Source organism: Martes martes (genome assembly GCF_963455335.1).
Source record: "Martes martes genome assembly, chromosome: 7".
Classification (NCBI taxonomy): domain Eukaryota; kingdom Metazoa; phylum Chordata; class Mammalia; order Carnivora; family Mustelidae; genus Martes; species Martes martes.
In genome coordinates, this window is record NC_137894.1 from 25,267,068 (window position 1) to 25,292,208 (window position 25,141).

At 37.3% G+C, this 25,141-nt stretch overlaps 1 protein-coding gene across 1 annotated transcript in view; it reads left to right on the forward strand.

Annotated features, from left to right (window-relative positions):
* The window catches only part of GABRG3 (gamma-aminobutyric acid type A receptor subunit gamma3), a gene marked incomplete at both ends in the record, with an annotated part of 605,484 nt that overhangs the window by 295,478 nt on the left and 284,865 nt on the right, over positions 1 to 25,141 (forward strand). The window contains 2 exons of the mRNA XM_080808621.1: positions 5,374 to 5,594; positions 7,583 to 7,665. Of these exons, the coding sequence (XP_080664747.1) occupies positions 5,374 to 5,594; positions 7,583 to 7,665 (304 nt within the window). The remainder of the gene's footprint in view (positions 1 to 5,373; positions 5,595 to 7,582; positions 7,666 to 25,141) is intronic.

Here is a 25,141-nt window from a genome sequence, read left to right on the forward strand (position 1 = left end):
TAACTTTTTACAATACATTTGTTATAATTGTTCTGTTTTTAATCAGTTCTTAATCTCTTACTATCTCTAATTTATAAATTAAACTTTATCATAAGTATGTATGTATAGGGAAAAAAAAAACATAGTATATATAAGGTTCAGTACTCTCCATGGTGTCAGGTATCCACTGGGGGTCAGAGAATATATATACCCGAAGATGATGGGGGGAGGCAACTGTACTTCATGTAGAACTCAAACATACAAAGTTCTTTCCAGTGGCAGGAAATAGAACATGTACAGAAGTCATTCTATCTCATCTTTATTGCAAAATTAAGACAGAAAGGAGGGAAATGGAAAATTACTTTCAACAGTGAAATGCTAATGTAAGCAAGGATATGGAAATATAAAATGTTAGAATTGGAAGGTCCTTACATTTAATCTACATTAACCACCCCATTTTATAGATGAGAAAACTGAGTCCAAGGAAAGTAACCTCATGTGGTTTGCAAATAGGGTGAATAAGGAGGGAACTTCTGCATTGGAGCTCTTCCTCTCACATTTCCAGTGGTTTCTACCTCTAACAACAAGATTTCAATTGCTCTCAGTCACCTCCAGGGAAGTAGGTTTTGACTGTGTAGTTTAGAACAATTGGTACTTAGCAGCTGTGTGACTTGATGAAAATTACTTAATCTCTTAGGTCTCAGTTTACCCCCTGAGAGGAAGGGTTATTATAGTCTTTTTCTCAGTAATCAGAGCCTGGAAGGTACAGAAGCATCTGTACCTCATAAGAGTGACTTTGGATAATGTTCTCATCTTGCTATATAATTTACTGATTTCAGATCTGCATTTCAAAGTATTTTATTGTGAAGGTATATAACCTATTAGTGGGAATGGGGATCAGAGACAATAGGAGAGGAGGGGCAAAGATGAGGACCCTATCTTCAGGACACTCTTTGCCATTTTTACACAGCACCATTGTAAGGCTAAAACTCTGGCCTCAAGGAGTTAAGGTGCCTACCCACCTCATGCAGTCTACTCAGTCTGGCAGAATTGTCACTCGCTCATCCAGTATGCTTTTGAACTTGCTTGCTCCACTTATCTGTATGGCTCACTCCTGTACCTCACCAAGGTCTTTGTTATAAGTCACCTTCTCAATAAAGAAGGTAGCACCTCCTCCCTGCATCCCACTCCCCTTTCCAACTCTTCCTGGGTACAGGTACAGGCTGTTGGTACAGGCTGAGGAGTGATCCTCTTACAAACTGCTCCAGGTAATTTTGCATCCACGATATGTGTCCAGCATGAATCAGCAGAGACTGTGCTCCATAGTTTCTGAGTCTGTAAAGGGGTTGTGCTCTGAAAACACCATCCCAGAAATGGCACACCCCACTCTGTTTACATTTCACTTCATCACAAATAAGATGGCCAGACACAGCCCCAACAGGGGGCAAGGGAGATGCAATTCTACCACATATACACAGAGAGAACTGCTGCAGTATTTGGTGAATAGGACCAATGACCACCATAATCTGTATCTAGCTGCCAAATACTTTCTCTCTCCTACATCAGGGAAGATTCAGCCTACCCTTCTTCAAATGAAGCATCCCAAAAGGTCCACCTTGTCCCAGCCCCAAGCTCAAGATTATGTGTATGTGTGCTGGCATCCACATTAACTCACATGGTTTTCCTTTGTCCACTGACTCCTAAACAAAAGGAAAAGCTATTAGACCTATCCCCACATGTGTAGTATATCTACAGTGATGGAGAAGAGCCAAGAAAATCACAGTCAACTCACTGGTTTGCAGCAATTCTGAGACTCTACTGGACAGATCTTGAGCAGGCTCTGTTCCCCGGGAAGAAAGCATCTCCTTTGATTAAACTAATTCTGCTCCCAGGGTATGGCTCCAAAGGACAATTTTCCCTGGCTCTTGAGTCCATTGTTCAAGAGTTTATTATTTTTCCACTAACTGCATTGGTCATGGGAAAGTGGGCATTGGAGAAGAAGCCCCCATTAAGGTCTAATCAGCTTTTCCAGATCACAATCTCCCCTTTATAGATAGGAATGCAAAAGTACATCTTAGTTTCAAATAGTCACAGATGCCTCTTCCTGACTTGATGGTCCTTTGGCAGCAGAACTCTCTAAAACCTAGCCAGCTTCTTAGCTATTAAGAGAGTTTCAAATGTGCATAGCCACGTTCACAGAACTTTTGTCAATGCAATTCTAGGGTCCAATATGTGTCTTGGCTTTCCCATGTCACTGCCTCTCCCACCCTTTTACTTTCAAATGAACTCTTACTCCTTCTTTTAAATTAAGTACAAGTGCCTTGGCTCTATCAGCCTTCAGTGGAAGAGTTAGACCTTGGTCTCTTAGCCTGAAACCATATACAATTAAAGATTTTATAAGGTGGCAACTTAACCCATTTACCAATTTTTAGCAGTGGTCTGATTATTTCTGCAAAGCTGAATTTCAATAGGCTTTTAACTCTCAAGGGATTTCTTGATATGATTTACTGATGGAGATGAGGAGCAGTTGCCTTTTCTAACCCTACAAGAACCTGTATGTGATTTATCTTTTTTTTCTCTTTCATAACTGCTTTCCAACTGGCCAATTAGCTTCTGAGATAATTTCTTTCTTATGTAAACTTACCAAGCACAGTCAATAGCAGCCAACACATTCTAATTAATGTTCCTTTTCCAACCATTGTTCAAAGAGCTCTGTACTCATTAGACATGCTCTGCCTTACTGCAGGTGTCAACTTTACCAAACATTTTACCCATGTGTGACATGAGCAACCTTGCTTCCAGTCCTAAGCCGACACTACATGTTATATATTTGTTATAGCATTCTTTTTCAATGTACTGATTTTATTTTTATTGAGATAAAATTGACATTTAACATAATATCAGTTTCGGTTATACAAATAATGATTTGATTTACATATATATTGCAAAATGGTCACCACAATAAATCCAATTAGAGATAGATTTTTCTTGTGATGAGAGCTTTTACGATCTACTCTTAGTGACTTTTGATTATGCAATAGAGTATTGTCAACTATAGTCACAATGCTGCACATTGTACCCCTGGGATTTATTCATCTTATAATGGGAAGTTTGTACTTTTTTTAAAAGATTTTATTTATTTTTTCAACAGAGATAGATCACAAGTAGGCAGAGAGGAAGACAGAGAGAGAGAGGAGGAAGCAGGCTCCCCGCCAAGGAGAGAGCCAGATGCGGGGCTTGATCCCAGGACCCTGGGATCATGACCTGAGCTGAAGGCAGAGGCTTTAACCCTCTGAGCCACCCAGGGGCCCCGGAAGTTTGTACATTTTGATTCCCCTCACTGCTTCTCCCGCTTCTCAGTCTCCACCCCTGGAATCCACTAGTCTGTTCTCTGTATCCATGACTTCAGGTTTTTCTTTTGTTTTGTTTTAGTTTCCACATATAAGTGAGATCATAGGTATTTGTCTTTCTTTTTCTGACTTATTTTACTTGTTTCAGCACTGTTTGAAACCCATGCTTATTTATTTATTTTTGAAGTTTTTTTTTATTTTTTAATTTTTTTAGAAAGAGAAAGCACACATGCATGAGTGGAGGAAGGAGGAGAGAGAGAGGGAGAGAATCCCAAGTAGACTCCTCACTTGCTCAGAGCCTAGTGTGGGACTCTATCACAGGACCCTAAAATTATGACCTGAGCTAAAAACAAGAGTTGGACGCTTAACTGACTGACTTTTTGGTGCTCCAAAACCCATTTTAAAATCAGTCAGTATACAACAGGAAATAACACATATGCATGCATGCACACACATGCGCACGCACATACACACAAACTTCCTCTTTGTTTCTCTTTCTGTGTGCATTTCCAAGTTTAGAGTCTGTTAACGAGAGACATGTGCAAAGTTCCAGAAGGTGATAATGACACAGAGGTCATTATTCCCCAGAGGCAAGTTTAGGCAGGCAAATGGACAGAGGGGAGGACTTGCACTGGGCCCCTCTGGATGCTGAGACTTCATTCAGCCCTGAAAGTTCCCACAATAACCTGCCCCTAGCTTTGTTCCCCTAGCTGTTCAAATGCTTAAGCAAGACTTAAATTCCCTATACACAATTCTTTCCACATTAAAAACTTGGATGCTTTTTGTCTTTTCTAGCTGGAATCCTAACCAAATTCATTTTTCTGGTCGCTGCATGTGACCATCAAACTCGCGCTGGTTTTTGGTTTTTTTTTTTTTTTTCATCTTAACTGAATGTTTAATTCCCAGACTAAAATATAAGCTCCATGAAGGGAGAGAATTTTCTTGTCGGCACAGTGCTCGGTCTTCAGTGATTTGCGGGGCATGGCATACTCACTGCAGCAGAGATAATGAATGAATGGATTCGTTAATAACAAACAGGATCTGGTCAGTTGAATTAACTACCTCAGAAAGGTTCTTTAACTGGAAACTCAGTGGAAAAGATAAATGTGGGATTTGTTTAGAATTACTAAACCCACACTCTGTAAGAGTAATTCATTATTATATCTAACATGTAAATGAAATTAAAGATATAAGAATCTCTAACAATCTGCTTCTAGATCCTCTTTACTATGGACCTAATTGATGATAATCCTTTAAACTGTGCTTTGGGGAATGGTCTTTGGGATGGTACAGTCTCGGGACATTTCTTTAGGTCTCATGGTGAAATTGGTCCTATTCCACATCTAATGGTTGCAGCAAAGTCTTATTCTGTTCTGGGAATACCAAAAGGTTTCTAGTTACAGAGGTCCTGTGAGCCTCACCAGCCTTCTGTTGAATTAGCAGTTGGCGTGGGTGTCTGTCACCTTTATAATTCTTTGTTGTTGCCTGTTTCTTACTTTTCTTTATGATTTGAATGTGTGATTCAATAAGACTTTAAAGTGAAAATGATAATTATTATATAAGCTAATACTGTATGGATCTATGGCAGACACTAAGGGTTTTTCATTTAATCATCTCCTTTCTTCTTTATAACCCATTTATGATGTGGGCATTCCACCCATTTTACAGATTAGAATGAGGCTTCAATAGGTCATATTACCTGTTAAAGCTTGGTCTTGTGAATGCAGGGGGATCTGATTCTGGGCTTTCAATTATAGTCTACCATCACTAGCCCCTTATCACATTTTATGTGTTTATTATCATTTAAGACTTACAGAATATTTTGTACATATCTTATCACATAATAATATCACTAATAATCCTGGTTATCATTTGTTAAAATGTTTACCATGTTGAGCAAGGCACTACACTGAGAGCTAACAGAAAGGGACGTGGGGGATAAGGGTGTAAACATGAAGGAAAGCCAGACTTTTGACAAAGAAAACAAAGTATACAGAAAATTCATTAATAGAACCATTTTGCCTCTCCTTTTGCTCTCTTTCAGGAATATCAAATTGACATATTTTTTGCTCAGACCTGGACAGACAGTCGCCTTCGATTCAACAGCACAATGAAAATACTAACTCTGAACAGCAACATGGTGGGATTAATATGGATTCCAGATACAATCTTTCGTAATTCTAAAACTGCAGAAGCTCACTGGATCACCACCCCCAATCAGCTCCTCAGAATTTGGAATGATGGGAAAATCCTTTATACTTTAAGGTGAGATGTTGGTGGATTTTTAATCACTGACAGGTTGATAATTTAGATCATTGTAGAGATGGGACCCTATTTTCATTGTTACATTCTATCACTTCTCATGTTCGACTTGCTACAGGATCCTGAAAAAGTTTGTTCCAATGCCACTATATGTGAAAATAAAGAATAAAGGCATACAAATGATCTTCAATGAATATAAAGTGATTCCTTCATCAGAATCCATTTCTGTTGGAAGTGGGCTGTGGAATTATCTTTAATATATTTAACCCATGGGTCCACTAGGCTAGGAAAATAAAGATGTCTTGGTGTACTAATTAACAAATGTAATCATAACCAAATTTAAGACCACAGGAAAAAAGAGCACAGAGGACATTTCCCAGTACATCCTTAATGGAAGTGGCAGCTACAGTGTAATGAGTCTTCCTGGGGGCCAGGCAGCCCTTACAAAGCTGGGCAAGGTAAGAGAAACTGCACTTCAAAGACGTGAACTGACTTGTTTGTCCAAAGTCACCACTGAAAACTAGTGTTATCAGAGTTTGTGCCTGTGTCTGTATCTCTCAGAAGTCTTTCCACAAGGCTGGCCCCAGTCTAAGTGAACACCCGGCTGTAATATACCAGAGGGATACCCTGCACCTTGAGCATCTTTTCTGTTTCCCTAGAGTTAGGATCAGGGCAGTACCCTCCAGACACTGTTGTCCCGACTGCCCGTGATCTCTTAGGAGCACTATATGTGCTCACTCTCTTCTAACACTTTCTTTCACCACCTTTGCAGCACCATGGTTCTGTCTGTCTCCTGCTCCTGCTTTTGTGAAGCCCTTTCTCCTTCCATTCTTTCTGCCTTGGGACTTCCTCATTACTTCACTCACCTTTCTCTCTCCTGCTGGCTTACCTAATCCATTTCCACATCTATTCTGAGGTTTCCCACATGCCTACCTCCAACCCAGAACTTTGTTTCTGGAGTCCAGATGCTTGGAGCCACCTGCCTATGGGATGTCTCCTCCTGAGTGTCTGAAAGGCATCGTAAATTCCGCATGCCTCAGGAGAAGGTGACTTTAACTCTTCTGACCCATTTATCTTCTTGGCTCAGTGAAGCCCACCACCAGCCCCTGGGCACTTCTCCTCTCTCACCCCCACATTCAGTAAATGAGCTCTTAATTGCAGGTGAGTTGTGGCCACGTGGAGAAGTCTATAACTCAGAATGGTAAACAAGTATCCACAGCACAAACAAAAGTACAGATTAAAACCAAAAGAAGTGGAAGATTGGAGAATTTCAACTTTCAGGGAAATAATAATTTTGGCAGGCGGGGAACAACAACAACAAATCCACAGCAGGTAGCTCAGCTGATGGATTATATTTTGATAGTTGGAGTCTGTAACAGGTTTTTCCACATTAGTCTTAAAGGAGTACAGATGAGACTCTGAAGTGAAGGTGAGCCTCAGCAAACCAGACTGGGGACATCACCTATCCTGGGATCCTCCATAGGAACTCTGGCCCCAGGGCTGTCTGCTCTTGAAGGATGCAATGCGCACACTTTTATAGCCACAACCTGCATAGTTTAATGAGAGTGTTGTCCAAATATGAAGTCCCTTCTACAAGTGGATTAGTTTGGCATTATACCTATTTAGACAAATACACTAGTTTGAAAATGGAAGAAGGTTTTAATTCAGTCAAACATATTGAAGACAAACACATACAAAATAATAGTTGTTTTTATTTGTCTTCTCTTTGACTTGGGTTTTATTTCTAGACATAGTTTGGAATTTTTACTAACTGAAATTCTCTCTGCTACCAATAATGAAAAACAGAACAAAATAACACAAAAGCCACTAAATGGTTATCCCTGAATGGCACCAATGCCGAGAGTGAGTTAAGTGCACTGCTCTCACTCCTCCCCAGTTGTGGTAAAAGGTGACTGATCCTTAGCTTTGACCTGGGACTTTTCTGGGTTGCTCCTGGCTGACCTCAAGAGTGACCCTTGGCTCTCCTGCAGGCTCACTATAAATGCAGAATGCCAGCTGCAGCTGCACAACTTTCCCATGGATGAGCACTCCTGCCCGTTGATTTTCTCCAGCTGTGAGTACCAACTTGGGGTATAAATGCTGTGTAATGGAATGTCTGTCTTCTGTTGATTTATGGCAGATGGTCATGAGATTGATTATAGCATCATTACGCGACAGAAAAAATGGATAATGATTTTGGTATTAGACACATGGGTGTTTTCACTCTATTGTGTAGGACATATGTTATAGAATAGGTAACTTTGGAAAAGCTGTAAGCAACTTGACCATTACTTATAATGATGAAATTGTCAGAAATTGGTGAACAGTTGACTTACAAATAACCTTTATGCTAATAAGCTGTGCATGTTATTCTGAAGTACACAAAATTCATTTGTGATATTTTTGGGTTTAATATTATCTTCAAGCAAGGCATTTTGTCTTCTGAATAGAAAGATAAAAATTTATTTAAATATATTTACATTTGTCTTACTGCAGTACTGTAGAATATAATTTTTCACTATTTTATTTTCTAATATCTTACATATGATTAATATTAGCTAACAAACTAAATTCTTCAAGACAATTTTAGTGCATACAAGGATACATAAAAAAGGAAATATCAAATTTATGTGTTTATTTATAAAATAGCGTTTTAAGTAAAGCTCAATAGGGAAATATATCTGTAGAATTTAGGATAGTTCCTTTTAAATGTGTTGATCACAAGTAGCTAAGTATGACTCATAAGAATTTAATTAACTTTATTGACTTTCTATAAAATTGCTTATAAAGCTTGACAAACAAATGTGATGAAATCTCAAGCAGACCTTTTGTGGCTTCCCTCGCTGGACATTAAAGTGAAAAGACAAAAATGAAATAAGAGATGAACACACTTTACAGTTTATTTGAGGCAGAGAAAAAGACAAGGTAGAAAGCAAAATTTCACTGATCTACACTGGGCAAAAATATTCTTTTGCAGAGATTAGTTTAATTAGTTGAATCCCAATTTAAAATAACATTTTCCCCCAAATCATTATATATGTTGATAACACATATTTTTAATGCCCAACAAGTAGATGGCTAATGTCTGTGAATGTCTGGTAAACTTGCCTGTAGATTTATTTAGGCCTACTATTCTCTATTTATTTAATTACTTTGAAAATTATGGAACCATTCAAATAGTCTATTTCTTTGTGAGTCAGTTTGGTATATATGTATATAATTTTTTTTAATTTTTTATTTATTTTCAGCGTAACAGTATTCATTGTTTTTTCACCACACCCAGTGCTCCATGCAATCTGTGCCCTCCCTAATACCCACCACCTGGTTCCCCCAACCTCCCACCCCGCCCCTTCAAAACCCTCAGGTTGTTTTTCAGAGTCCATAGTCTCTCATGGTTCACCTCCCCTTCCAATTTCCCTCAACTCCCTTCTCCTCTCCATCTACCCTTGTCCTCTATATTATTTGTTATGCTCCACCAATAAGTGAAACCATATGATACTTGACTTTCTCTGTTTGACTTATTTCACTCAGCATAATCTCTTCCAGTCCTGTCCATGTTGCTACAAAAGTTGGGTATTCGTCCTTTCTGATGGAGGCATAATACTCTTCCTAGTAATTTGTCCACTTCACTATTTACCAGTGTTCTCAGTTAACCCAATTTAGCTATGTAGACCCTTCCAATGCTCTGATATGTTATTAATTCATCTATTTACTTTATAACTTTAATGGTTGTTTCTCATTATTTTAGACATCCTATATTTTGCTTTTTTCTAGTTCTTTATGCAATTTGACAACATCTTATTTCTTCACTAAATTTTTAATGTCATCTTCCATTTATTTAAATTTTCAAAACTTTCTGATATCTTTGTGGGAGCAACTTGCAGACTTTGTTGTTTTGTTTTACTCAGTTACATGGTAATTCATTTACTTTTCTGTTCAATAAGTAATTTTTCTTTTAAGCTCATGTTTCTTGTAATTTTTTTCTGTAGGATTTATTTGGGGCTTACATTTAAAACTGGCTTTTCTAAGGAGGTTTTGCTCTGGCTCTGCCTGGTGTCTCTATAACTTTAAAGTTTAAGCCTGGATTCCTAGGCTACAGAGTTGGTATGAATTCTAGCTACATATCTGTGATTTCAGGTTGTGATTTTACATTCCTGGAAGGAATTTTTTGCTTTTCTGTTGTTCCCAAAGCCAAGTCAGGACAGGGAATCTACTTTTAGGGGGAGTTTCTCCTGAGTCCACAAGCTGAGGAACCCAGCTTGGGTTGATAGACACTGGTTGCATGGATAAGCAACCAGTGTCTATCAACAGATGCATGGATAAGCAAAAAGTGGGAGAAAGGATAAAAGATCATGATCCTACTATATATTGTCTATATGAGACACAATGTAGATTCAAAGACAAATCATTTGGAAGTGAAATTATGAAATAAGACATATAATGCAAATAGTGACCAAAAGGGAGTTGGATTAGTTATATTAGTATAAAACAAAATATATTAAAGAAAATTATTATTAAAGACAAAGAAGCACATTTAATAATAATAAAATGTGTCAGCACATCAAGAAATACATAGTAATAATAAACAGGCATAATGTTCTAACAATAGAACATTAAAATACATAAAGTAAAATTAAAATTTAAGTAAAAATTGACCTATCTGGAGGGAAAAACAGACGACTCAGTAATAATAGTTAGATATTTTAATAACCCACTTTCAAAAATGGAGAGAAAAAACTGTAAATAGGAGGTCTACCAGGGAAACAGAAGACTTGAATAGTACTTCAAAGCAACCAGATCTAGTAGATATATATGGACTAGTCCACTGAACAACAACAGAATATACCTTGTTCTTAAGTGCACAGGAGGCTTTGTGCAAAATAAGCCTTATATTAGGTAATGAAGTAAGTCAATAAATTTCAATGGATTGAATTAAGATTACAGGATACAAGAGCAATATACAAACAACATTTGTATTTCTATAAATTATAAAATGAAACCTTGAATAGGAAAGTAAGAAAACAATTTACTAAAGTATCAAAAAGAATATAATACTTGAGTGAATTTAGCAAAATAAGTGCAAGAGTTGTATGTTGAGAACTACAGAAATGTTGTTGAAAGAAAGGAAAGAAAATCTAAACAAATGTAAAGGCATTCTAGGTTCATGAACTGAGACTTAACGTTTTTAAGGTGGTAATGCTTTTCAAAATAATCTATAGATACAGTGCAATACTTACCAAAACCTCAGCTGGCTCTTTTCCTCTGAAATTGACAAATTGATTCTAAAATTTATGGGGAAATTAAATAAATCTAGAATAGTCAAAACAATCTTGAAAGAAGAACAAATTTAGAGAGCTCACACTTCTGATTTCAAAACTTACTACTAAGGTACAATAACGAGGACAGTGTGGTGTGGTGCTGCTATAAAGATGGATATACAGATACACTCAAATCCCATCAACTGATGAACCGATAAAATTTGATACGCTCATACAGCAGAATATAACTTCCCCTTAAGTAGTTTGGGAGAAGAAACAAATCTCCCATGCAGAAGAATTCCAAATAATTTATATAGATAGTCCACCCTCATGGAGGTGGAACATAACTCCTCACCCCTTAAGTCAAGGATGAGTATAGTGACTTCCTTCCAAGAAATTTATCATAGAAAGGGATAAAATGAGCCATTTTATAGTGGAGAAAATTGACAAACACTTCTTCAGCCAGGTGATTAAGTTCAATATGAACAGATATAAATCATATTGATAGTAGGTACCCTTGATATGATGTGATGATAATGGCAGTTCCTCCTGTGGTCTCCCTTCTAAAAACCCATAACCTCATATAATCATAAGAAAAACACCATACAAATCTTAATTGAGATACATTCTACAAAAACTTGAATAGTACTGTTCAGAAATGCCAATGCCATTGAGAGCAAGGAATATCTGTGAAACCATCATAGCCAAGGTGCTATCTTGGATGACATCCCAGAATAGAAAAAGAGCATTAGGGGCAAACTGATGAAATCTGAAAAAAGAAGACTGGACATGAATTAATAGTGTACCAATGTTGACTCATAAATTGTGGCAAATGTACATATTAGTGTAAGATATTAATAATAGGGGAAACTAGGTGTGGTGTGTTGGGAACTACCTGTAGTATCCTTATAATTTTTCCATAAGTTTAAACCTATTTTAAATTTCAGCAAAGGAAACAGTAGACAAAACCAAAAGACAATCTATATGATGCAAGAAGATATTTGCAAATGTCTTGTCAGATAAAGGCTAATATCCAAAATCTATTTTTTTAAAAAACAACTTATTACACTGTTGGTGGGAATGCAATCTGGTACAGCCACTTTAGAAAACAGTATGGAGTTTCCTCAAGAAGTTAAAAATAGAGCTACCTTATGACCCAGCAATTGTACTCCTGGGTGTTTACCTCAGAGATACAGATATAGTGAAAAGAAGGCTATATGCACCCAAAGTTCATAACAGCAATGTCCGCAATAGCCAAACTGTGGAAGGAGCCAAGATGCCTTTCAACAGATGAATGGATAAAGAAGATGTGGTTCATATATACAATGGAATATTACTCAGCCATGAGAAAGGACAAATACCCACGATTTACATTGACATGGATGGAACTGAAGGAGATTATGCTTAGTGAAATAAGTCAAGCAGAGAAAGACAATTATCATATGGTTTCACCCACATGTGGAACATAAGGAACAGCATGGAGGACATGAGGGGAATGAAGGGAAAACTGAAGGGGGGGGCATCAGAAGGGGAGAGGAACCATGACAGCATGAGAGACTGGACTCCAGAAAACAATCTGAGGGTTTCAGAGGGGATGGGTAGGGGGATGGGTTAGCTCAGTGATGGGTATTAATGGGTATTAAGGAGGGAATGTGTTGTAATGAGTGCTGTGTGTTACATGCAAATAATGAATCATGGAGCACTATGTCAAAAACAAATGACGTACTGTATGGTGACTAACATAACATAATAAAAAATATTTATAATCTTAAAAAAACTTAACAAACTTAACACCCCCAAAATCTTTACTTCATAAAGATAGAAATATGGGTAATCATACCGAGGTGGCATTATAGGCCCAATTCCTACATATAATTGGTCCAAATTACTGATAAATTAATATTTTAAGGGCTTAAGTGAAATAATAAGTTGAAAAATGACAAATAACGATCCTATGCCTCTTTCTTCATTTCAGTGAAACAAACTTCTGAATTATTAGAAATTTCTGGAAACCCTGGGCCAGAAGTTCCAGCTTAAAGATCTCAGTGATAAACAATCTTTTACAATGGTTCTTACATATTTTGGGGTCACATTCCACTATGAGATTCTGGACAAAACTATGGTCCTTTATTCATACACTCAGATAATTTAATATGGTATTTTTAATCTATCAGCTACATAATTTGTAGTTCAGAGTTTAAAAACTCCTCATCTAGTCCATCTTGCTCATGTGTAGATGAGGAAACAGAAACAGATGTTGTCATGTCCAAGGTTAAGGGATTAGAAATGGGATCCTCTGACTTCTGGAAAGTGCTTCTTCCATGGTATTAAACCAATTACTATTTAGTCTGCCTCAAAAATGTCTTTGAACTTGTTCACTGTTAACTGTTTCTACCTGTTGGGATTTCCACTCCCACTCTTTTATTTCAAGTTCATTATATATATATATATATATATATATATATATATATCTCCTGGCATTGGCTTATTAAAAATATATATATATATATATGTGTGTGTGTGTGTATATATATATATATATATATATATATATATATATATATAATCCTGTACTTCTAACTGTTCAAAAGTTCTTACCCCTGGTGATAGTATCAAGCTTGAATGCTTTACCATAACCTACAAGATTCCTTCTTCCCTCTCTAACTTCACTTCATTCTGTCTTGAAAGTGTATACTTTACCATCCTTTTTATGGATTTTGTCTCTTTTTCATTCAAAATATAGCTCTATACAACACTAATCTATCTCCTTTATATTTTCCTTTTACCAAACTGTAAGCTAAAGTCATCCTCAATAACTTGTGTATAGACAATTCAAACACAAAGATCTAGTGTCTATGGATTTTACTCATAGAATTTTAATTGCATTTAATTGCAAACCAAAAATAGCTTATTCTACAGTTTTTAGTTGCATGATTTAATAATTTCACCTGCAGAACAACACATATGAAAGGAGTAAAATATAGTCATTGTGAGTAGAATGGAGGCCTCTAAAGAGGATCATAATCATCATGACAATAGGATTATCCTCCATATTCCTTCATGGTTACTTGATGAGGAGGGATGTTTGCTAGCTTTTCTAGCATTCCATGAGCCCCTCATTCAAGAGTAGCTATGTGCTTGATGAGAAATGGCATCTGGTGGCCAATGTCAGTTGTGCTTCACTTTACTCAATTTCATGAGAAGTTTCTGTGAAGGAAGGAGGATACACTAACCTGTTGTGTTTTTCTTAGGAATTTGGTTATCTACTCAATAACAGTACCTCACATGTACCAAGATAAATTTCAAGTCCACCCCTCCATTTTCTGTGAGCTTCTGATTGTTGATATGTTCAGCTTCTTTCTGATGTTGAGATCTGATACCTCTTCCCATATCTCTTTTAATATCTGAAACTGTTATGTTATTGTATCTAGAAGGATATTGCTTTCTATTCCTGATCTTGAATTATTTTTAAATTGTTCTTATAAGATATAATGAAAGATATATATATATAATCTTTTAAGATAAATTGAAAATATATATTAGTGCCCCAGAGATAGTTATCTTTGATCATCCTTTAATTATTTTCCCTGTTGTAGTCTGATATGTCAGAAATTTCTATTTCTGTTTTTCCTTATCTAGTGCTCCTAACTCCAAGAAACTCATATTCTATACAGATGCCAAGATTTACTCTAAGCCCTTCTTCGCTCTACCATGCTCTCCTATTCTATAGGGTAGGGGTTGCAAATGCAATGAACATACACACACACTCTCACACAACAAAACAAAACAAAACAAAAACAAACAAACAAAACAGAGCCACATCAAGAATTTCAGTGAATGACTCTGGTTACCATATGTATTTTTTTCCCTCATAAGTATACAGCAAGAAACACGACTACATGACAAATAAACAGCAGCTGACATTTAATTTCAGGCTCCAGTGTACAACAGGTCATGGTGGAGATTATGGCAAAGTACATAAATTGCCTGTGAGAGAATCACTTTCAGTGTTTGCCAAATTTTACTTTGATGGAACACAGGAAAGATTTGCTAGGTGTTTTTATTTTTCAAGGAGGAGATTTGAATTTTTATACGAAGGCTTCCAATATTTTTAAAAGTCAACAACAAATTCATTTAAGATTAAATGTATAATTAAAACATTTTGTAGGTTAAAACTTTACTGACCAAATAAAATATATCCATGAGCTGGATAAGCAACAGCACAATCTCTGTATTAGCTTTTTCCTATGTTTTATATTTCTTTTAAACTGTGTAACTGTTCCCTCTGAGTAGCATTGTGGTCTCTTCATTTTCCGAAGTGTTTATTTTCAATTAACACTCCTTGATCTTCTTTTATCATACTAAGAGAAATATAATGAAAACCAAAGATATAATTATACATTTTCTAGGAGTCACATCATTTTTTAAAGTGGGCTTCATGTTCAGCAGGGAGCCCAGTATGGGGCTTGAAATCATGACCCCGAGATTAAGACCTAAGCTAAGATCAAGAGTTGGGCACTTAACTATCTGAGCAACCCAGGCACCCCTCTTGAACTCACATTTTAAAAAGTTAAAACAAACATGAAATTAAATTTAATAATATTTTATTTAACAAAATTTATCAAAATATCATTTAAACATGCAATAAATGTGAAAAATAATTAGTGAGATGTTTTAATAAATTAGTATGGGACAGTTTCATAGTGTCTTCAATATCCAATGTGTATTTTATGCTAACCTCACTTTTTAGTTTGGAGTAGTCACATTTCAATTACTTAATAGTTTACCTACAGCTCATGGCCAACCGTTGTTTGGAACCACAGTCTTAGACTCTCCCAGAGGTTTTCAAACCAGCTATTCATCTCCTTTAAATCTGTGTGATTTGCTTAAAATCTTAATGTTCTTGATTCCTCTTTCCTATGTTGCTCCCTGTTTAGGTCGTTTACCTAACTAAATACCTAGGTGTAGTCTGAAAGCTATAAGAAATAAATTGAAGAAAACACAAATAAATGGAAAAATACTCCACGCTTATGCATTGAAAGAATCAATATTGTTAAAATGTCCATACTACTCAAAGCAATAAGATACAGTGCAATCTCTATCAAAATTCCAATAGCTTTTGGAAAAAACAGACACAAATCAATGGAACAGAATAGAAAGTCCATAAATAAACCCATGCATATATGCTCAATTAATTAATGACAGAGGAGCCAAGAATATACAATGGAAAAGACAGTCTCTTCAATAAATGGTGCTGGGAAAACATGAAAAAAAAAAAAAAAAGAAAAACAGTTGACCACTATTTTACACGTACACAAAAATTAACTCAAAAAGGATTAAAGAGGGGTGCCTGGGTGTCTCAGTGGGTTAAGAATCTGCCTTCAGCTCAGGTCAGAGTCTCGGGGTCCTGTGGTTGAACCCACATTGGGATCTCTGCTCGGCAGGGAACCTGCTTCCCCCTTCTCTCTTTCTGCCTGCCTCTATGCCTCCTTGTGATCTCTGTCAAATAAATAAATACAAAAATATTTTTTTAAAAAAGGATTAAAGATTTATTATTTTTTTTAAATTTTTTTTCTTATTTATTGGACAGACAGAGATCACAAGTAGGCAGAGAGACAGAGGAGGAAGCAGGCTCTCTGCCGAGCAGAGAGCCCCATGCGGGGCTCAATCCCAGGACCCTGGGACCATGACCCGAGCCGAAGGCAGAGGCTTTAACCCACTGAGCCACCCAGGCGCCCCAGGATTAAAGATTTAAATGTAGGACTTCAAACCATAAAACTCTTAGAAGAAAACACAAGACGTAAGTTCCTTGACATAGGTCTCAGTAATGATATTTATAATCTGATACCAAAACCCAAACTAACTAACTAACTAACTAAATAAATATCTGGGGATGCATCATACTAAAAGGCTTTTGCACAGCAAAGGAAACAAAAAAAAAAAAAAAGAAGAAGAAGAAGAAGAAGAAAGAAAGAAAAGGCAACCTACTGAATGGGATAAAATATTTGTGAATCATATATATGGTAAAGGACTAATATCCAAAACATATAAAGAACACATACAATTCAATAGCGCAAAAAAATGACAATTTAATTAAAAAGTTTCTTTAGTAATGCATGCCTTCTACTTTCCTTTTAATACATACCTGCCATGACGAGATAGAAAAAAAACCAAAGGACAATGGAAACCAGTTTCAGCTGATCAAATTCCCCAGTTCTGTGGCTATGAAGCTAAAATCATTGCTACTGAATTTGATTGAGACAGTGGTTCACTGTGTTCCAATCCCTTCATGGCTATAGTATCCCTGAGGAATATTGACTTGGAAAAAGAATCTAAAGACATCAGTGAGGTTCATGCTCCAAGTTAGGTCTCAGAACCTAGAGGGAGGGTACCATCTGCATCTCATGGTCAGTTGAATTGTATCCTTTCAAGGCAGGAAGGCAGGCTGGTCAGGACTGGAAGATTTCACTTAGCCTTATCACTATCAGGTTCCAGCAACATCTGATTGGCTGTGCAGAGGTACAAACAAACCAGAAAGACTTATTTTTAGGAGTCACGAATACCTTCTTTATTACTATGTGTGCAGCAGCCAGAATACAGCCAAATGTATTTTATTCTAAGCCTTTGTTGATGTGACCTGGAGAGGGAACTAAGTACTTTTGGCTCATCCAAATGCTTTCATGACTGGTGTGTGTGTCTTAAAATAAGCTGAGTCAAAATTGCTTGTTTCCTGAATGCTGCCCAAGTGCATTAATGAGTTGGGCCTTCTGCCAGGTAGAGCATCCTGGCAGGTGGGGCTGTCTCCCATCCCTTTTGCTTTGGAGGAAAGGAATCACACAGCTCTTTGAAAGTTATTTTCCTTTGTTGGGAGGATTTAATTACCAAATAGCAGATGGTGTGAAATGCCAGCAGTCATCCTATGTCCTCTGAAGCAAATGCTCAGGTGTGAGACTTCCAAAAGGAAACCCATCTTCCATGGGGAGAGTGGTGGTTAATTTTATGTGTCAATTTGACCATGCTATATGTTGCTTGGATAACTGGTAAAACATTATTTCTGGGTGTGTCTGTGAGGTTTTCTTCAGAAGAGAGATTAGCATTTAACTAGTAGACTAAAATAGATTACCCTCTTCAGTGCTGGTGGGTATCATCCAGTCCACTGAAAGTCCAAATACAACAGCAAGGCAGAGGATTATGAAACTTGCACTCATTACTCATTACTGTCTTCTCCTGCCCGCAGGCATTGCTTCTCCTGGTTCTGAGGCCTCCAGACTCAGACTGGAACTTACATGATTATCTCCCAATTGTCAGGTCTATGGATTCAGTCTTACATAGGCATACCTCATTTTATTTCCCTTCACTCATTGTGCTTCACAGATACTGTGTCTTTTTTCACACAAATTGAAGGTTTGTGACAACCCTACATTGAACAAGTCTATTCATGCTATGTTTTCCAACAGCATTTGGTGAATATTTTGGAAATTCTCACAATATTTCAAACTTTTTCATATTATTATATTTGTTATGGTGCTCTGTGCTCTATGATTATGATTCACTGGAAGCTCAGATGATGGTAGCCTTTGTTAGTAATATAGTATTTTAAATTAAGGTATGTACTTTTTTTTTGGACATACTATTATTGCATACTTCATAAAGTGCAGTTAGAATGAATGCTGGGAAACCAAAAACCACATTTTACTAGATTTATTGTAATACTTCCTTTATTGCAGTAATCTGGAACTGAACCTGCAATTTCTCCAAGGTATCCTTGCATCACCAGCTCTTCTGAGTCTTCAGCTTATAGATGACAGATCATGGAACCTCTTGGCCTCTATAACTTGCATGAGCCAATTCCTCTAATAAGTCTTCTCTTATGCTTATGCCTTTCTATATCTGTTTATCCTGTTGGTTCAGTTCTTTGAAGAACCCTGACTGATACTAAGAGGAAGTTCCCACCCTCCCAAATACCAAATATGTGGATTCCAGGGTCTCAAATGCCCCAGCATCTGCTTGAATCTACATAATTTGGATGCAGTTAGAATGAACTCTGTGGCATGTCTGGGAGACAAAACTGAGTCCAGCATCCTACACCTCTCAGTGAGAATCAACACAGCACCCTGGTAACCAGGTTTCCCATCAAGGACCACATCAGGCAACCTGTGTGGTGGGTGAGGTGGACATTGCCACATTCTCTCTACCTGTCCCATACTCCTCAAGGGGCTTACCCCATACTTGCCAGCCAGCTCAATTTCCCATGTATTCCTTGATCTCTGCCCTCTCCTGTTCTGTATTGTCTCTACCTTCCCATGCAAACCTTGCAGAGGGGTGGTGGGAGGATGTCCATTGCAGATGGTTATGACTGGGCATGCCTTCTACAATGACAGTGATGGTATCCACAACAGAAATAACAGGGCTTTGGGATATCCTCCATGTAAATATTACCCTCAATGTGGTGGAAACTCATTAAAAGTGGTAAACTACTGCTACACATGATTGCCGTGGCTTCACTGTCCAGTCTTGAAGGTGGGTTATTTTATTCTAGCTTTAGGTAAAGTAAGATGTTCAGAGAGGTTAAGGACTTGATCATGGCAGAACAAAGAATGCTTCACTGCAAGAGGTGTTGTGAATGTGAAGGCTGTGCTCTTCTTCTTTTCTTTTTTTCTTTTTTCCACTTCTTTTTTTTTCTTCCATAATGACATTCTGCCACTTTTATTTTTTGAAATGATTTTATTGAGGTATGATTGACATGTAAAAAGCTGTACATATTTAATGTGTACAACTCAATAAGTTTGGGGGTAAATATATACCCATGAAACCATTACCAATATCAAGGCCATAAATATATCCATATGTCCCAAAGTTTCCTCCAGCTCCCTTTATTATTTTTCATTGTTTGATCATTGCACTGAACAAAAGATCTACTCTTAGCAGATTTTATGGGTATAGTAAAGTATTGTTAGCTATAGGCACCATGCTCTAGAGTGGATCTCCAGAATTTATTTATCTTGCATAACTGAAACTTTGTACCCTTTGACCATTACCTCCCTATTTCCTCCTCCCTTGAGACCCTGGAGGCCATCTTCCTACTCTCTGCTACGTGTTGGAATATTTTGTGTTCCACACATAATTGAGACCCATGCACATTTTGTCTTTCTGTGTCTGGTTTATTTCATTTAGCATAATGCCCTCAAGATCCATCCACGTTGTTGTAAATGAAAGGATTTCTTGCTTTTTCAAGACTGTGTAACATTCCATTATGTGTGTGTGTGTGTGTGTATGTCTGTGTGGGTATATATGTATATATCACAACTACTTTATTCATCCATTGATGAACACTTGGGTTGTTTCCATGTCTTAGCTGTCATGAATAATGTTAAAATGAACATGCGTTGGAAGAGCTCTTTGAGATCTTGATTTCACTTCCTCCTAATACATGCTTAGAAGTGGAATTGCTGGATTGTAAGGTGGTTTTTCTTTTAATTTTCTGAGAAAACTCTGTACTGTTTTCCATAGTGGTAGAACTGGTTGACATTCTCACCAACAGAGCACAAGGGTTTCTTTTTCTCCACATCCTGGCCTAATGCTATTTGTTATCTTTTTGATAATAGCCATTTTTGATAGGTGTGAGGTAACATATCATTGTCATTTTGATTTGTATTTCTCTGATGATTAGTGATATTGAACATTTTTCATGTACCTGTTGACCAGCTGTATGTCTTCTTTGAAAAACTCTCTATTCAGGTCCTTTGACAATTTTTTAATCACATTATTTTTCCCTACTGAGTTGTGTGATTTCTTTATATATTTTGGATATTAACCTCTTATCAGATATATGGTTTGCTAATATTTTCTCCCATTTTGTAGATCGCTTTCCATTTTGTTGATTGTGTCCTTTGCTTTACAGAAGTTCTTTGTTTCATGTAGTCCCACTATACCCAGCCCTGTCACAGTGGATCACTGGAGGTATCTTGCCTCTCTCCCAAATGACCTACAATAGGTGGAGGTACGGAGAATGGTACGGTGGTAGGAAGGTCAAGGAAGTCCCAGAGAAGGGGATCTTTCAGCATCCTGCAGATTCTATCATATAGCAAGACCACTTCTCTTGACACCTAAAGGGTATGCAGAAAATGGTCTTGGGTGTGCCTGTATTCAAGGCTGGATCACACAGAGAAGAGTGTGTTTTGTGACTCTTGCACTGGAACATACACAGAGGGTGTCTGCACATTCCGAACACAGCATGCCTGTAAAAAAACGAAGTCAAAGCATCGGAGGTCTAGAGTGAAATAGGAGTGAGCTCTCTTCCCACTTTTACCACTTCTCACTATATAGGTGTTTTCATATTGTCTAACCCTTCTGAACATGATATTCTCATCTACGAAATCAGACTAATAATACCTACCACATCTGTCACTGAAGATTAAATTAAGTGACAGTGTGTATACAATGAGAACCACTTCCCAGGGCTCCCCTAGAGGTCAGGAGGGAGTCATCTGACCCTCATTACTATGAAGAACCCTGTGGCAGTAGAATATTGGGAGCAGAGTCTATGAGGGAGGGTCTAAGGACATCAAGCAAAGCTTTCTAGTTTAGAATCCCAGCTCCCTGCTCACTCACTATAGAACATCAGGGAACTTCTTCTATATCTTTCAACCCCTTTGTTTTTTTAGTTACTAAGCTTTTGTTTTGATACAGTGTTATCTTAATTTCAGGGGTACAGTATAGTGATTCAACAATTCCATACATTACCTAGTGGTTATCAGGATAAGGGTACTCCTTAATCCCCATCATCTATTTAACCCACCCTTCTCCTCTTGTTTTCTATTGTTAAGGCTCTATTTCTTTGTTTTTTTCTCTCTTTTCCCCCCTTTATTTGTTTGTTTTGTTTCTTAAATTCCACATATGAGTGAAATCACATGGTATTTGTCTTTCTCTGATTGATATATTTTGCTTAGCATTATACTCTCTAGCTCCATCAATGCCATTACAAATGGAAAGATTTTATATACTACCCAAAGCAATCTACAGATTTAACGAAATCCCTATCAAAATTCCGATAGCATTTTTTACAAAACTGGAACAGACAATCCTAAAATTTGTGTGGAACCATAAAAGACCCCAAACAGCCAAAGCAATTTTGAAAAAGAAAAATAAAACTAGAGGTATTACAATCCCAGATATCAAGGTATACTACAAAGCTGTGATAATCAAAACAGTATGGTAATGGCACAAATAGATCAATAGATCAAAATAGAAAACCTTGAAATAAACCCATAATTATATGGTCAATTAATCTTCAACATAGGAGGAAAGAATATGCAATGGGAAAAAGACAGTACCTCCAATAAATTGTGTTGGGAAAACTGGCCAAGTACATGCAAAAGAATGAAACTGGACAACTTTTTATACTATACAAAAAAATAAATTCAAAATGGATTAAAGACATAAGTATGAGACCTGAAACCATAACAGTCCTAGAAAAGAACACGATCAATAATTTCTCTGATCAGCAGTAGTCACATTTCTCTAAATCTCTTTAAACCTCCTTCCTCCCGTATGTAAGCTGAGAATAACAGCACGTTACTAAATGATGGAAAAGGACTAGAGGCACTCTGTTTAGAGATTTCTAGTTGGTTTGGTCAAGGGTGTTAACATCAATAGGACTGGGATAGCAAGAACAAGTGTGAGAGATGTTTGTACATTTTCCCTCTTTCTGTTGGATTTCCCAGTGATGTACAACTATAGTTGACACTCTGCACAGGGAAGGCTTTCTATGGAAAAGGAAAAAGACTAACTTTCACAGTATTAGCTTTTCCTACTGAGCTCGACTTCTACTCAGAAGAATCTACCCAACAATGAACACATTTCTGTATATGATTGTCTGCAGACACCAAGCTCTGTGACTGTGTTAAAAATGAAGCCAGTGATATGATGGCCAGTCTCCTTTCCCTAGACCATATCAATGACATGCTCACTGAACTGTGCCTTGTTGGTTAGAAGTAATTTAAGGTTTAAGAAAATCAAGGTTTCAATCTGAGAATACAAAAAAGTTCATTTTTGGGAAGTGATGGGGAATCTTATCAGTGTCAGTAGTAGTCCAGCTCTCTGTGTTCTGCTGGGGATCAAAAGTACCCCATTGATTTATGGTACAACTTCACTGAACTACCATATCATGGGGAAAACATCAGTAGTCTGACCATTCTGCCAGTCAAGACCTCACCCCCATCCTCGGCCATTACCTCCACATCAGCACCAACACCGTAGACAACTGATGTGAGCACCATGGCATCAAAGAGTATGCAGCTGATTCTGCCCAAGTGCACAGACATAGCATAAACTGATTTGAAGGAGTCACTGAAAGTTGTTGGTGTTGCCAAGATGCTTGATCCATCAAAAGCAAATTCTGCAAAAATAACAAGGTCAGAAAACCTACATGTTTCTTACCTCTTGCAAAAAGCAAAACTTCAAGTCAGCGAAGATGGAACCAAAGCTTCAGCAACAACAACGGGGAATCTAATCGCAAGGTCATTACTTCCTTTGTTCATTGTAGACAGATTTTTTTTTTTTTTTACATTTCATCTAACATTATCCCACAAGTGTTGTCTTATTCTTGGAGCAGACAAACAAACCCTGAAGAGTACACAAAAGAAACCAAGCAAAGCACAGACTGCTTGGTTATGAAGAAGGATTGTTTTCCTCCTTTTTTTTAATAGTTCTGCTACATATTTTTATACAGTATTTTCTTTCTTAAAACAAATTCTTAGGAAGAGATACTCAAAGATACAAACATTTCTGCTCTCGGATTTATTTTTAGGGGAAAACAGGTCAGGACAGCTGGAACACTATAATGGAGAAATGAAGAGGAAGACTTCAAAAGACCTAAGTGATGCCTTAAGCTAATGAACAGTTACCTACGTCAACAATCCACTTGAGTATTTACCCACCAGTTCAGGATTTTTGTTTTATTTTATTTCTACATTTGGCTTTCCAGAAGAAATTTAATGAGTGTGGTGGAGGCAGGAGAGACAGTTAATAGTTGTTTCCAATTTTATGGAAAAAAATTGTTTTCCTTTAAAACCTTTTCCCCTGACAAAGTCTTGATAGTAAACATTATCTGAGTGAATAGAAATGGTGAAATCTCTGTTCTCTTTGTGTGTCTTTATTGTTTTATATAACGTATGTATTCTCTAAAATAAGTCTTAAACAGTTTTTGAATTTTAAAAATACAGTATGAACCATGCTGAACATGAGGGAAAACCTGGTCTCTTCCCGGCTCAGACCTACTCACAGGCTGGGGTAGAGGGATTATGGCTTAATGTTAAGCATAGACCTCCAGGCTCGAATGTGGGAATCTTCAGTGTATCACTAACACTTATGTAGGTGCACTTAGTATGTGCCAGACACTATTCTGAGCAATTACGATCATCACCCCACTTGATCCTTCAAGTGGCTTTCACAGCTGTGGAAATCCAGCAAGAGAAATGAGGTCATCTACTACATCACCAGGGGTTTTAATCAAACACGATGGTTATTGATTTTGTGCTCTTTATTATTATTATTATTATTATTGGTAGAGGAGAGGTGGAGCAAAAACAGATATCCAGGTCATAAGATACGAGATGTATTTTGGTGCAGTATGGCTTTATCCCAATAAACCATTCAAGGCAAAAATAAACACATGTACACACATACAGACACACACACACACACACAGACACACACACACAGAGTACATTTTATCTTTGACACTTGTGTCAACTTCTAACCATATTGGAGTTAGAAAAATTATTAGGGAAATGTCACTGCTGCTATAACGATGTATGAAATGTCTGAGAATGTTGGCTGATTTTCAGAATTTTAAGAGGCAATGCTTCATTCTCCCAAAGTAATTAATTCGGAAGAGGGGTAACTGCCAGTTAGTAAATCTCAGTGTCAGTGTGTCTGGGTCCTGCCGCTGCTGAGTTACAGCAAGGGTGCATCCAGTTCTCTGGGCTGATGCCACACCTAGCACCACGCAGTGGCAAGAGAACAGTGACGGATCTTCTTTTGTGCATGTGTTTCCTGTCAGTGTGCAGGGAAGCACATTTTGAACCCCATTCCCACCTGCCAAACCCCCTTTTACAGATGGGAAAACTGAGTTTTACATAAATAATAAAACTTCAGATTCAAGGTCATATATTTAGTGCAGGGTAGTTAACATCAACTCTTATTTTTTCCCAAATCCAGGCTTTTCTCTACCAGACCAGGCTTTACCTTGGCAGTTATTACCTAAATAGAGCCAATGTCAAGGCAAATGAC